This window comes from Mesocricetus auratus, unplaced genomic scaffold (genome assembly GCF_017639785.1).
Source record: "Mesocricetus auratus isolate SY011 unplaced genomic scaffold, BCM_Maur_2.0 Super-Scaffold_100676, whole genome shotgun sequence".
Classification (NCBI taxonomy): Eukaryota; Metazoa; Chordata; class Mammalia; order Rodentia; family Cricetidae; genus Mesocricetus; species Mesocricetus auratus.
In genome coordinates, this window is record NW_024429266.1 from 18,504,239 (window position 1) to 18,520,414 (window position 16,176).

Here is a 16,176-nt window from a genome sequence, read left to right on the forward strand (position 1 = left end):
TTATTTATATCACTGAACAGTTGCTAGCCTACACAGTAATGGTGGATATTGAATATTATTATCAGAAACTGAATATGTTTACATTTGAAACCATAAAAAGTATGTGCAGAGCCTTGCAGATGATCTCCTTTGTCATTTCTCTCAATTCGTAAATTCTCTTTACGTCATTCATAAAGTGTCCATATTGTCATGAACAAAGCTACCAAAATACCTCCTTAGATTCGCCCATATCCTGTAAAAAGCCTATTAGTGGGCTCCAGTAGTTCAAGCATGAGCAGCACGCAATCCCTCTGCAGTCCATTACAAAAGTGACAAAAGGCATACAGGGACCTTATGGTTATGGTAGGCCTTTCTATACAAATTATTTCCTTAGCTGTGTGCCCACAGTAGTCTGGCTAAAAATTCAAATTAATCTCTGTAGAATGCCTGCATGCAGTCCATCTCAGAACTTAAACAATAAAGCCTTAATTAATTCATATTAAAATGTATACACTGGGTTTGGTCTGAAAACACTACTGAGACGACAATGCAAGGCCATTAGCAGCATAAACCAAACGATTACCACAATCCCGCTGCAAGGTAACATGCCATTCCATCACTGTGGCATCTAACCCATTTAATCTGATGACTGTACCCTGAGCTTCAGGGGATAGCTGTGGTTGTAATTCTAGAATTCACCATGTAGGAAAAGGACACGTGTGGTTCAGTAACAAAAGGTAGAACGCAGTATCACTCTATTCTCCCTCACCTGCCGCACTATCAAACGGTGGGGTTGGGGGTCAGAAAGCTCTGTGAGCAGCTCAAGCAGAGCCACCTTGAAGAAGCACTTGTGCAGAGAACATCAAAGAAGCCAGTTTCCATTCACAAACACGACGTGAATCCCCAGCCACCTGTTTATTTTTGCAATGCTTTCAAACATTGAGTTACACAAAATTAACAATCCAAACCTCACCTTTCCCCAAGGATTATACGAAAGGGTTGTTTCTGTGTCAACCACTCCATCATAAATAGTGACTCAAGAGTCAAGCTAATGTGACTAATATGTCCTTCACTACGTGCTCTGCATTCAGATCTGTGCTTTGACTCCACACAGGTACTTCCCAGCGTAAAGCATTCTGCTATCACCCAGTGATTTTTGCAAACACTGAGGTGTTATAGGGATGTCACTGCCCTAAACTGCAGTGAGCTCTGAGTTTAGGTTTGAAAAACATTCCACAGTACAGCAAAACTTAGCATACAAATACATGATAAATAATTCATATTGGAAGTACAATGAAGAGAAAGGACACACATTCTCAGTTAGGCAAACCCCAAGTTTTATGTTCCTTCTGTCCATAAAAGCTTAATCAAACAATCCAACTCTCCAAGTATCATAAAAATGTAACAAAAACTCATCTTGAGGCTTTTTGCTGAGCCTGAAAGAAAAGATTTAACAATAAGTATTTTTCCTTGACTTCATAATCTACATGTGACTTAAAATGATATATGAGGTCTTTCTTTTTGTAAGAAATAACTCTAGGTAATGATCTTTATTTTAAATTAAAGTGTATTCTGATATTGAATTTTGAAAGTAGGTTGTAATAAAAGTCTATCTTGCATGTCTTTTTTTTCCATCCACTACAAGGCTACAATTGATTTAAAAAAAAAAAAAAGGTTACCCTGGGCTCACTGCAGCCCACCTCTTCTCAAATTTCTATTTCTAACTGACTTAGCATTTCAATGGAAACCATTCACTACACTATCTGCCAGTATTTACTATGATTTTAATGTTTTGATAAATATAATAAACAGGTCTTAAAATTCTATATCCCATGTGAACAAAACACTTCAAAGTTAGAAAAGACAGGGGAGGGGGACATAAGGCAATGTCTAAGCAAAGCCTTTACACTGAAGTTTCAAAAAGCAACCAGATACAGGAAAATGTAATGGGAAAACACAACATTACCCATACTGAACCCAATTTTTTAGAGCATTACATACTAAAATAAACAAATGATTATGGATAAACTTACTTTTGGTAATTAATAGACAAGCAGAAAAAAAAAACAAAAAACCTTGTCTCTAGAAATGAAACTAGAATCTACATGAAAACAAACCTGCAGTTTGTAATCTACAACATGTTTATAGAAAGTTCTGCATGAAAAACATGATTCGGTGGCAGCCCATCAGGGTACAGGAACTATTCCTTGTGCGGGTTACCTAAACACACGTGAAATGTTACCATAATAACAGCCCTTCTGAGCACCAGGGGTTCAGAAAGGCCCCTTCCAGAATTTGGGGGTTTTTAAAGAAAGCATTCTGGTGTGTTTTACTCATAACTTGAAGCCACAGTGACTACCAGGAAAAATAATATCACAGGAAGAAATGGAAGCTTCTGTCTGCGTCACTATTTAGAGTGTCTGCACTCACATCCCACCCTAGGAGTCATTGCCCAACAAGGCCAGAATTCATTTGACTGCTCCCTTCACATGCCACCCAGAGCCAAGAGCTATGCATGGGAAGTGCTGCTGACTCACACAGCATGGAGACAATGTTTAAGAAACCACACAATTATGGGAGCCCTTGGCCTTTCAAGTTTCCAAAACAAACTGCTCTCCTTAGCGATAAAACACCGTCCAAAGATATGGCTGTGCTCAACTCCTAAGAGCCACTGATGGAAATAATCCTCATATTTATCTTCATTCAGAAAATGCAAATGAGGATGACCCTACACTAAATTCAGCATTTCTCTAACACCAGCTGAGAAAGCAAATGATAGGACTTTGACATGATCCACTGCAACTGTAATTCCCAGTCCCTGCCTCTCTTTCCTCTTACTCCCAAACTCGGTGAGAAGAACTGCTCCTGTGTGCTATTCCCACCTCCAGCTCACAACAACAGTTTGCTGGAAAACTTACTGGGCATAATCAAGAAAGAATAGCCTGAATTTCCTCTCCTATTGGTGACTTGGGGGTGGTCTCAGTTTGAAACACATTCAAGTCTACAGATGTATATATCATTTCTTAGGAAGGACAGAAGAATGGAGTGGAATTCAGTGTTTAATATCGGAGTGCTATATGCTGATAGATAAGAAATCTTGGACAGTTTATAATAAAGAGTAAACTGAGTATCAGAACATGACATGATTTTTGCCCCCAGGTTTACTCACCTTGTCAGTTAGTGGGAGAACTAGAATTCAGATGTATCTCAATCACTTTGGGCTGTCATGACAAAATGCCACTGACTGAGTGACTTAAACAAAATAAATTTCTCTCGTCATGTTTCTACAGGCTGGGAAGTTCAGCACTGAAGTGCTGGGAGAGGCTGAAGATGTAACTCAATTGACAAAATACTTTCCCAGTACTGGGGAAGCCCTGGGTTCAAACCCCTTCACCACATGAGTTAGCATGGTGCAGCACACCATGTAATCCCAGCATTCAGAAGGGAGGTCAAGACAGGGTACCCTTATGTATACACGGAGTTTGAGGCTAACTGTGATATGTGAGAGCCAATGGATATAAAAAAAAACAAGTAACAACATAAGATGCCAATGGTGTTAAAGGTGCAGGTTCACATACAGCTTGTAGACAATAGACAGCTGCTTCTTCCTTTCTACTTGTTGTGTCCCACAGCAGGTGGTGGGGAATGAGAAGAGAAAGAAGAAGAGGAACTGATGTACATGGGACACTCTAGTCTCTCTACTCTTCAGAGGGGCAGTGATTTTGTAACAGGGGTCCCATCTTCATGAAATATAAAAAGGTCATCACTTCCAAACACCATCACCATGAGAATGGGCTTCAGCAAATGAGGCTGGCACAAATATTGAGTCTACAACAGCATCTAAGCTCTTGGCCCCACAACCTGTTCTCTAGCCACTGTTACCTGACACCTGAAAGGGGACTTTAAAAATCCATGGAAGTAGTGGTATTGAGGAGTAAAAAATATGCTATAGACTTTAAAATGAAAAGAAACTGAAAGTAAGCATACCAAGGACTAGACTAGGGTCAGCCATTTCATTCCTGTTGTCTATGGACAATCAGAAACCTGGAAAAGATGTGGTACATCCTACACTCAGTATAAGCACTTAGAATTGCTTTCTATCCCTAGGAAGTTCACTCATCGGTGTAGTTATTTTCTTGTTGCTATGATGATAAAATACCTGACAACAGCAAGTAAAAAAAGGAAAGGTTTATAGTTGCAGAGGGATCTATTCCATCACTGCAGAAAACACAGGGAAGCAGGTATGGTAGGGGAGATGTGACGGCAGAAGCAGGGGACTGGTTGGTTAAAATTGCACCTGCACTTGGGAAGTAGATGGAGAGCAGAAAGTGGGGCTAACTGCCAAGCCTTACACCTCACCGCAACCTCATCCCACTGCATCGCATCCTCTTAAAGACCTACACCATCCCAAACAGCTACTGGAGCTGCATACCAAGTATTCAGATATGGGAGCCTCTAGAAGATAGTTCAACTTCGAACCACACTACTCATGATGGCTCTTTCTGTAAATATTTGGGTCATCTAAACTTGGATCCATTCAGCACAAGAAACATCATTTGTTACTGGACTTCAAATACTTTTTCAAAGTAATTCACATATGTGAAAATAATTCATAATTTCATTTCCCTAAAATCAACAACTAGGAAAATTGTATGGCCATAAACACTCTTAGAACATAAACACTACTGAGGCCAGCAAAATGTCTCAGCCATACAACCTTGAAGATCTGGGCTAGATTCTCAATCATGTTCTGAAAGTTGTCCTCTGACCTCTACACGTATTCCATCGTATATGCATGCCTGTACTCACATATATATGTGTGTGTATATATGTGTGTACTCACATATATACATGTGTGTGTGTGTACACATATGGACGGACACACACACAATCTATCTTCCATACACACAGGCCCCGAGATAAAAACTGAAAATAACCACAATCTGGGTAAGAAAGATGGCCCAAGATTCAAAAGTATGTATTGTTCTTGAAGAGAATTTAGCACTCACATTGGGGAGCTCACAACCACTTGTAATTCCACTTTTGAGATATAGGAAACATTCTTTTGACCTCCAAAGGCACCTGGACTCATATGCACACACCCACACACAGACAAGCACAGATATCCACTTAAAAATGTACATGAAAAAAATGGAACAACTCTTTAACAACAGAAATAATATAGATTGAGAAGAAAAACAATAATCCCCTTTTTATAACCATGATACAATTACCTATCATCTTTTTTATAGAAGGCTTGGTAGCTTACATCATTATTATTTAATTTCTGTTACCAATCTGGTTTAAACAAAATAGAAATTTTATTTAGAAAGGACATAATCTAGCATTCATTACCCATAGGTCTCCTTGGTTCAGGACACACATTAAGTCCTGGGCACACATTAAACACAAGAAGGAAAAAAGACCATTAATACCTTGGAATCATCATCCCTGCAGGATACTAAAGCTATTTCTGTGGTTAGAGTCAATAAGTATATATTCAGTATCCCCTGCTCTAATATCTATAGTCTATTCAAACTTGGCAGAGGGAATGTGAAAGTATCCACAAGTCAGTTCAAGCTTCAGTTCTAGGGAAAGTCATGAGTCCTACAATGAAAGGTCCCTGTCTTGGGGAATGGTGGCCCAGAATCATGTAAGAAAAGTGCACTCCCAGAGCCAGCCAACACAAGAAGTTTAGCTAGTTTCATCTAAATTAATGCTTTAGAATACCAAAGCACAGAGCCCACCCAATTGTTTTACAAAAATCTGCATGCTAGTGTCTATAATTGGCTTTTATTGGTGAGACTAGTTTTCAAAATATGTGGATTAGCTAAAATCTCTTAGGAATTTTCTACCTAAACTCTCTTCTTCTGGAGTCAAGAATCTGCTAAGAGCCATAACTTGGATATTTGAGGATGTTGCCTGAGGTTTAACGTCCAGACACATAGGCTGGGTTTGATTTCTAAATGTCTGGTGCAGATTAAAGGGTCATAGACTCTCCCTCCATGATGTGCTTGTATCTTTGCAGAATAAATCTTTCCTCAAAGGTCAGAAGGACAAGTTAGGCAATCCCACATTTACAAAGTGCATTTTAAATGGATTTATTCTTGTTGTTTTATAAACACTTGCTTAATATTTAGCAGTATTGTGGGAAGAAAATTAGCTCCGAAGCCTGCTTCAGTTTGATCTGGCAGCAGAATAACATTTTCATTTTATTTTCACTTTACACTTGTATCTAAGGATATTATTTTTCACATGTATTTGTGTGTGCATGGAGGTGGGGTTCGTGTATACTACAGTATGTATGTGGAGGTCAACTTGTAGGAGCCTGGACACAGAAAGACCTGGATCCCCTCTTTCCTTTATGCCTTTGGCCTTAGGTATTGCATAAAACACTTCCCACCTTTACCTTGGGCAGAACATGACACAGTAATTGATGGTAGCAAGACTATGATTAGAGCCTGGAGAGATGGCTCAGCAGCTAAAAGCAATTGATGTTCTTGCAGAGACCCTGGGTTCAACTCCAAGTACACACAACTCTCCATGACTCCAATTTCAAGTGATATTCTTCCTCCCCTCCATCCTGTGGGCTCCAAGCTTGCACAAAGTACGTAGACACGCATGCAAAACACGAAACACTTAACGCTATTAAAAATATATATAGTTTTTTTTAAGGTCAGACCTTGACATCCAGGATACCAATCCGACCCTCGTCATTTTAACAAGGCATTTGAATTAGAATCATGACAAAGTAAAGGCAATTCTAGTTTGACTGGGAAGGGGGGAGAGAGTTTCAGTAAATCTAAGTGAGGTGATGCAGATCCAAATAACCCTCTGTATGTAAAAGTTATGAGATGCTTTTGGCAGTGGTGAGTCTAATCTCACAACTTCTAACTTGGTTTGTAAGTGAAAGCAAGTATCTGGATGGCCAAGCTGATTCCATGGCATAACATCCCTGAAAATGTCCACTCTGATAGTTTAGGAGAACCTTTAAAACAGTACTACATACCTCATCTTAGAGATGCCAGCACTGCCAGTAGGAAAAGTGCAATTCGGGGGGTGACATATCTAATGGAAAAGGGCAGCCATGCCTGATGAAGAGACTTTCAATTCATGTCCAATCTGTTCCATTAATGAACCATGTGACATTGAAAAAAACAACAACAAAAACTAGGCCACTAAAGTGTCTTAGTCTTTTCTTCTATAATCAGATACTGGGGATCTGGACAAATTTTGTAGACACTTTCATATCCCAAATCAATGATGGTTACATTTCCGTAGATTTCTCAGTGGAGGTATATCCTACAAATAAGTGTCCTGTAGGATTTTTCAGAGATTCCATCCTACACTAACCCTGAGACAGGCAAGCAGGGACAGCTGCTCCCTTGTCCAGATGTGAAGGCAGCCAAGACCTGAGAGAATGGATATGCAGGCTTTGAAGGGACTCAAGCACTCCCTTCCCACCCTAATAGGATAAGGCTTATACATAATTCTGTGTGACCCTTCCACTACTGACGTTCACGCCATGTTATTGCTCGGCTTGCATGTTAAGCAAGCAAATTTTCAATGAACTCTTGCTGGCTGTGCCACAGACACAGATGTCAGGCGGACTCCTTTGTTCATAAGGTTCTCATTATTATCTCAACCCGAGCTGAATATTTGACTGAAGGAAAAGACCATATCATTATTTTCAGATTTCATCCTATGACTTAACTGGGCTACATCTGCCAGCTTCAGAAACAGCAAGTGCTGCTTGGCGCCAGCCTTGGCGTTCTTTTCTGTGACTATTACCCCAAATGTCTCAGCCCAAGGAAGCCTCCTCTGCATCAAAACAATTTAATAAAAACTAAAATTCTGATTAAGAGTTACTCATCAATTGACAGGGCATGCCACGCCAGAGCTATTTATGAATTATACCCCATAATATTTCAGGACTAACAAACAGAATCTGCATTCACAAATGGGAAAACTAGAAAGCCAGTAACCATTTTCATGATTTACAAGCTCTCTCTTGTACTTGAAACCATATTTTTTTAATAGGTATATTGGCATTCCTTTGAATAACTTGGTCTGCTTTAAATCTATTCTAAGGCTCTGGGTAGCATAAGGGAGATTCAAAATGCTTATAATTCTTCTATTCATCTTTGGACCATCTCTCAGCATATATATATATATATATATATATATATATATATATATATATATAGTCGCTATGGCATAGGAATACCTGTCAAGTATAACACAAAATGCATTACAATAATGACACCAAAGCCATTTAGAAAAATGCTACAAATCACCCAAATTCCACATACAAAATATCCTATAAGCCCACTAAACAACATAAAAGAACTAACTGCTTTCATGCATCTGGACATCACCATCAATAATGTAAATCAGCAAGGATAATTTGAAATCACCTTTGCTGATCATTAGAAAAGGCCATTCGGGGCCTGAGAGGATGGATCAGTGGTTAAGCATGCTTGTTGCTCTGTCATTAGAACCTGAGTTTGGATCCCAGAACCCAGGTCAGGTGGCTCATCCATGACTTCAGCTCTATCTTCAAAGGGTACAGGCATCTGCACACACATGCACGCACGCGCGCACACACACACACACACACACACACACAAATAATAAAGTTAACGGGTACATAAATAAATAAAGCAGTCCCATCTCTCTATAGTAGAGGAACCTGGGGTTTCTACTATAGTTGTTCCAAGTGCCTGGGGGAAAGAATGACCAATTTTCTACAAGAAAGTCCCATGCAAAATAAAGTTGCTTTATTCTTTCAACATCTTGCAGACTCTTGGAACATGAGGACCTAAGGGAACATGCCCTGTATTCCAGCCAATGTTTTAAATACATCTCATAGACAAATGGTCATTCAGTCTTTGAAAAACACCTGTTTTCAGTTCCATCACTAAATACAGCAATTTATTCCCTAATTGCCATCTCTAATCCCAAGATCATCCTTACAAGAACCAATGCGACAAGCACTTCTGTGACTCTCATGCTGGGTGGCACTGATCTGATTTAGAATTTTAGGCTTATCCATTAAGCACCTGAGACTCAAGGTTCAACTAACTCTACTCTTCTCCCTTGGGTCCTTCTCCTCTGGACAGTTTTAATGGTTAGGACACCCATTATCTGGTTCACATTAGCATTTATTAGTAGCTTTTGCATGGTGGCATCCAGATATGATCTAACTAGTTACAGAACTAGCAGGACTCATGCTCTGTATGATACAAAATCTGATTTTTTACAACAACAGACTAAATATATTTGCAACAGACTGAGTGTTTGTGACCCCACTCTTTGAGTATTGCAACCCTAATTCCCCCACACCATCCTGTCATGTCTTGGTGTCAGGAATGAAAGTCTTTGATGGTCCTTAGACCTTGAGAATGGAGCCCTTGGGAATGAGGTAGGTGGGTTTATTTATGAACAAATTGCAGGAGTGCTCACTCGGCTGCTTTCTATGACAAGTAGAATACAAGCAGAAAATGATTCTCTGAACCCTGGGCAGGGCCTAACTGTGCAGCGGTCCTGGTCTTTACCTGTGCTTTTTAGAACCATAAGGAACACAGTCTTTAGTTTAAAAGCTATCCAGTATATACTATTATATTACCACAAAAGAACAGATTAGAAACATCATGTGAGAATTGGACGTTTAACATGGTATAAAAGAGGCAGAAAGTCAGATGTTGTGGGCACACATCTTTAATTCCAGCACTCAGGAGGCAGCCTGGTCTACAGAGTGCATGCCAGGACAGGCTCCAAAACAATACAGAAAAACACTGTCTTGGAAAAAAAGGCAGGAAAATGATATTAATATAGCCTACTAGGAAAAAAAGCACTAATTATACCTCATGTTACAGGAAACTAACTGCCTAGGTAAAACTTTCTAGCAAACATCACAAAATTTAGCTCAACTGTTAGTATTAAGTGACTGTGTTTTATTTTTTTACACTTACCATGTTGTATGTCTTTCATATCTAAATGAAGACTAGACATTAGAATTCCTACTGCTTGTGATCTTTTGTTGCTAAGCAACTTGACAACCTGTTCAAGAAAGAAGAAAAGGAGAGACATTAACTTAAACCCTAATATACTTAATAACATTTTTAAATTCTACACGAAGAACCAGTAAAGAACAATGCTTGCATATTACTACTTTGGGATTTTCTTTTTATACCAAACCAATAAAATCTACCATTTTCTTCCAAGCAGTTACCATCAGCCTTAAAGCCAAATCGCCAAGAGTATACAAAATTAGTCTAGTTTCTGAAGATTAAAATTACACATGTGATCATATGCTACCTGAGATAAAACATTGAAAGGCTGGTAAACAATGGCAAAATCAAACAGGAAATCTGCCAGATCAGATCTGTTTTATAATGGAGAAAATGTGCTCCATTAGGTAGTCGGGTCTTATGGGCGGTCCTTACTTTGTTGGTAGTTCCTTTCATTCTACATTTGATCCATATTTGATGGTCAATTTTCCAACTAATTAATAGAAGAATATGAGTGTCATATTAGAAGGAACACACTGACCTGTCCCCAAGTCTTTCTGTCTAGAAAGTCTGAAAGAATCTGTATACATACCCTAGTTAAGTCTCCCAAGATAGAGATGAACAAACTACTAGAGTATATCCATGCTTGAACTACATTCTCCAACAATACACATTACCATGATTTCCTGGTTAAGAAAATTTTATTCCAGCAAAGTCTGTTTAATATCCTGTTTTCTTTTAAATCCACATAGAAAAATATTAAAAGGAAAGAGAAGTGATTACAGCCCAATTATTGGAATCAGTTACTGCCTCACAAGTTCTCACCTTTTCTGACCTTGTCTTTCAGTTTAAGTTGGGTCAGTCAAGAACCTAATAAAATAATCAGACCCAGATGTCACACAAGTCCACTGAGTAAACAATATTCACCAAAGCAATAACAGTACTCTTGGTCTCCTGGCAGGAATGGGGATGGGCATTAAAATATCATAATTCCAGAATGCTTCCAATATAGGGGACAATACCCACCACAAGAGATACTGTGGCCTCAGAGGAAGAACAATGGCATAGAAGTTTATTGTTAATTTCTTTCTTTCAATAGTTTACTAGATTGAACATACAAGACCTGGTTTTAAATGATTATTAACTACTTGAATAGATTGTCAATAAAATTGTCTCCTTCAGAGCTAAGAAATTAGAAATGCATTGTCTGGAAGTAGGTTATATTCTGCTGAACAACAATTTCTAAGTTCATGGTCAGGCGATCTGGGCCCCATTTATACTATTGCTATTAAAATTCCTATTGTTTTCTGTTCCTTAGGTGCAATGGCACACTTGAATTAGTGCATCAATTTATTACCCAGGGGTGTTAACATGTTGTTCACACCCACAGCTCCTCTCCTCATCATGATTCTGACAATTCTTCCTTTTGAAGTCAGATTATTATGATTTTACCTTAAATAACCACATTAGCTTCAGTCCTGTTCTCTGTGCTTCATTCTTTATAATCCACAATTTCTTTCACATGACATATACACCTCATCCACTCAGCAGTTTCCTACTTTCCTAAAAGTTATCTCCTTTGAAATTACTCACATAGTCTCTATTTGACATGTCTAAACCAAATTCCAGGGAGTCACCCCTCAAATGTCCAGCCAATATCTCCTTATTTACTTTGTATCTTGGAGTAAGGGTACCACCATTCTCCATCCATCTACCAAGGCTGAAAACTGAGGTATCAATCTAGACCTTTCCCTCTCCTCTGCTTGTATAACATAATGGGCAGGAATCAAGTCAGGCAAGGACAATCTGCCTGTGTCATCTGAAGCTATGCCCTCCATCTTAATGTCAGTGTTTACTTTTATATTACAGTTTGCATAGATCAAAGCAAAAGCCTGTAATTAACGCCCCAAGTCCGGTTCAGTGTTTCTAAACTGTCTTCTTTACACAATGAGTAGTTCATGATCACCCACCATGAAGAAATTTACAAATTTTAATTAAGCTCCTGAGCTGTAACCGAAACCCACTTACCAGGAGATCTGAGTAGGAATATCATTGCCATTTTGAACATCCCCAAAGGGATTCTAGAACCACTGCTGGAGTCTCATCCTTCCTGTCCACCACCCTCACCTATATCTAAGCATCCTTCTACGACTGTCAGAATTTCCTTGTTGTTTCTTGACCTTGCACCTTTACTTTTTGAACAGGAAAGTGGCTCCTGCTTAGACAACGATCTCTATAAAGGTCATATTGGCAGCTCCACAGTTCATCCTGAAACTTGCCCTTTCTATGTTATTTCAGAAACAAGTCCAAACTGCCATTTATATTCCAATGAATAAAACAATATAAACAATGATCTGGCATCATCCAGGAAGGAACACACTCAGAAGACGACAGAACTCTCAAGGCACAAATGCTGCAGTCCATCCATGTTCTAAAGTCTATCTCTGTATTATGAATCAACTCATCTGTCCTTCTTTGACCAACACTCTGGGTAACAAGCACCCAAAGATCTCAACTAGAATATCCTAGAATCCAGTGACCAAAGTTACAGCAGAGATAGACAACATGGTCAGGTGACTCAAGAACTCTTAGCCAAAAAGTAGAAAACACAGAACTAACATACTTGAAACCCACAGTATTAGGCCACATAATCAGAATTTTAAAAGGATGAGTTTGGTTTCCTAGTCATATTAGATCCATTTAATTCACTTACAGCAATGGTTTTCTTAGGACTTCCCTAGTAGGCAGGGGGTTATAGGGATTGTAAACATAGATTGTGCAGAACAAAACAGTACACCTTACCCCTTACATGCACTGAATTATCTGGGATCTTTTGAAAACAGATTTTGATTCCAGACTCTACCAAAGCTCCTAGATGATGCCAGTGCTGTGAAGCATAGAAAATGCTGTCCTAAGTTCTCCTATTTTCTACCCTGATACAGTCTAGAAAACCACTGCAATATTATGGGTCCAACTTTTCACCTAGAAAAATAATAGGAGCAGCAACAGAAGCTTCAGATAGCAGGCCATGTGCTGCTCTACTCAGCACTCAGCAATGCATCTTGCAAGGATTTCATGTATCACAGTAAGGGAAAATTGTGAGATGCTAAACTTACAACACAAAAAAAAATTGGCATCTTTTATCTTTAAATGGGTTCACCTAATCCACTGAGGTTTTAAATTAAATACTATAATTAGGGAGAAAACAAAATACATTCTTCATTGCATTTAATTTTACAAAATAATTACTGTTCTTTCCCTCTGTTCCTACAATTAAAACAAAATCAGACACATATGACTGGGAGAAATGTTTTCTTTAATTTTTTCTATTTAAATTACTTCCTTGGCATTTGTATCAGCAGTGATGGGTATGCTTTGACTAGGTGCAATATCTGGCCATGGAAGAGAACATAACTAAAACTCCTCACAATAAGCCCCAGTCAACATTTTTAGGACCTGAGCATAGCTAAAAACGGGTGTAAAATGAGCACTGATTGCTAGTCTGAATGGTTATTGCATCAAGGAGATCACGGTGGTCTGTTTGCACTGCCTCTATAAAGTTTTCTTTTATAAGACAATAGAGTAGCCAAGCTAATGGAAATACAGTCACAGATTTACATGAAGATCATTAAATATTGGTTTTACTGTGCTATGTCACATCCTCATTGCCTCACTGCGTAGTTAGACATAGATATTTCTAATAGGAATAATTTGAGAGGATTTTGCACTAATTAAATCATTAGGTAGTATCCCATTAAAGTTAGGCACAAATTTGCACAAGACAAAAGTAAAAACTAGATGCTTCAACTGGTGAGTGTTTTATCCCAATTCACCCAGTAATCTGTAAAAGCGGCCAGGGCAGTTTTACTGTGTAAAGGGAAGACAGGGAAGATGTTGAGTTGGAACACAGCCAGTTCACAGCATGGCTCAGGCACTATCTACAGGTGTATATATAAACAGCTGGATGTGGTGGTGCACACCTTTAATCACATCACTCAGAAGGCAGAGGCAGGCGTATCTCTGAGTTCGAGGCCCCCCTTGTCTACAGAGTGAGTCCCAGAACAGGTAGGGCTGATACACAGAGAAACCCTGTCTTGAAGCACAAAAACAAAAAACAAATAAATAAGATAAACTGAAGGGGTAAGCTGGGAAAGGGTACCTTCCCTTAGCTCTTAAGAGGCCTCTCTCTATAGGTGAGCTGCAAGCCTGGATCTGAATCCCAGCATTTTACAAATTCTCTGATCCCTTGGCCTTGTGCCATAGACTAGGGCACACACCTGTGAGTATAGCCCCTGTGAGGATAACCACAGTCACAACAGAAAACTTCTTAATATGTTGACAGCAAGCTGCTATCCTTTTGCAAAGCCATACGCCACTTGGCCACTGAAACACCTGGGAACAACCATTAGGATGCTTTTATTATCACAACCATACGGAGTAATGTTTGGTGTACTGAATCAAGATTTGCATGTCTTTGTTTTGGAGAAGCCTTCTAGTTTATATTTTAGTAATTCATATGTAAATGTATGCATTGCATATATAAGTGTATGGAAGCATCCCAAGAGGTTGAATTAGGGGTTTAGTATCTGCTGTTTGATTAGCACAATATGAGAAAAGCTTGTGCCAAATATTTTTCTCAGCCATGTAAGTCCAGAGGGTGGCTACCCCTGAATGTTACTCTTCATGTTACTGTCCACCAGTTCTGCTTTCATTTCTGTTTTCCTATTAGTACTAGGAAACGAACCTGGAGCCTAGCGCATGCTGAACCAAGTCATTTCAACTATAACTATGAAGGTGGTCTTGAAAGCCTAGTACTGTGTTAAAAAACACAAGGGGAAAAAAAAAAGATTCTTACTCCCTCCTCACTTGCTTTACCTCCAAAACGTGCTTAAGGCAATAAAACAACATGATACCAATACACTATGTGTGCCTATTAGGGCCAGTGCCCAATGTCTCTAACCATCAAAATAACAAAGAAATTCTTAATACAATTGCCCTCATAGGAGACCTGCAAGCAACAAACTGCAGCCAGCATTAGCAGAGAGAGAACAAAAGGCTCCAAGCCTCTAAAACCACAGTAACTAATACAGAACAACAAGCCACATGTGGCTGGCCAGGCACGTGAAATATGCACAGACCTAAAACATTCTGGGCTTCGTGTCTCTTTTAAGGGATATAGCAATGATCTCCATTATTTGTTATGGACTGAATGTTCAAAAGGCAATGTTTGAAGACTGAATTCTATTTGATACCTTCAACTTAATTTCATGTCTTTCTGAATAAATTCTAAAGTGCAACTGCTAGAAAATTTACAGTTACATACATAGCGGGGATTCTATATTGGGAAGTAGTGGTTAAGACTCAACAAGTTCATAAAAACGACTGAACACATTCACCTTTAACTGGGACCTAGATATCTTATCTGTATCTCTATCTCCTCCCCTTCACCCATCTGTCCATCCATCCTTCCCTCTCTCCCTCCTCTCCTCCTCCCTCTTTCTCTCTCTCTTTCTCTCTCCCTCTCCCTCTGTGTGTGTGTGTGTGTGTGTGTGTGTGTGTGTGTCTCAAGCTGAATTTAAAAAAAAAGGAAGATAAAGCAGGAATTGAGGGTAGAGGCATAAGGATCAGATGTTCAACAAACAAACATACCATGTTTAAAGTCTAAGGTTCTTTGGTCATTAGCAGGCCTCATTGCTGTATTAGTAAAAGAACTGTATGCTATACCTATGTCCTGTTAGACAGCACAATCATTTACAAGACAGCAACATAGTTAGAGAGACAGCAACAAGAAGTGAGAATTTCCTACTTTCAGTTACACCACAAAGCCCCAGAGAATACAAACACCCCATATTCAAATCCTTTGGCCTTTTTTTCAGTTTGCATGCTTGCATTAATTGAATGAGGTTCGCATTACCCGCTAACTATAAAAACAACACAAACAAAGCTATTTATAGTAATTAACACAATTTCTTTCACTTAGCAATCATACCCTAGTATTTTAATGCCAATTTTAGCATAGAAATAGTAGTGCACATAAAGTCACCCTCAGACATAACTATGACCCAGCGTGTATTTCCACATTTTCATTAAAACCTCCCCTACATTTTTCTTCTGTAACCAAACACATTCCTCAGCGGATGCTCTGGGAGAAGCCTAATATGGGCATGATATTGATGTTGGCTAA

At 39.0% G+C, this 16,176-nt stretch overlaps 1 protein-coding gene across 1 annotated transcript in view; it reads right to left on the minus strand.

The window, feature by feature from the left end:
• The window catches only part of Fmn2 (formin 2), a 297,720-nt gene that overhangs the window by 164,092 nt on the left and 117,452 nt on the right, over window positions 1-16,176 (minus strand). Inside the window, exon 7 of the mRNA XM_021231917.2 lies at window positions 9,954-10,041. Within this exon, the coding sequence (XP_021087576.2) occupies window positions 9,954-10,041 (88 nt within the window). The remainder of the gene's footprint in view (window positions 1-9,953; window positions 10,042-16,176) is intronic.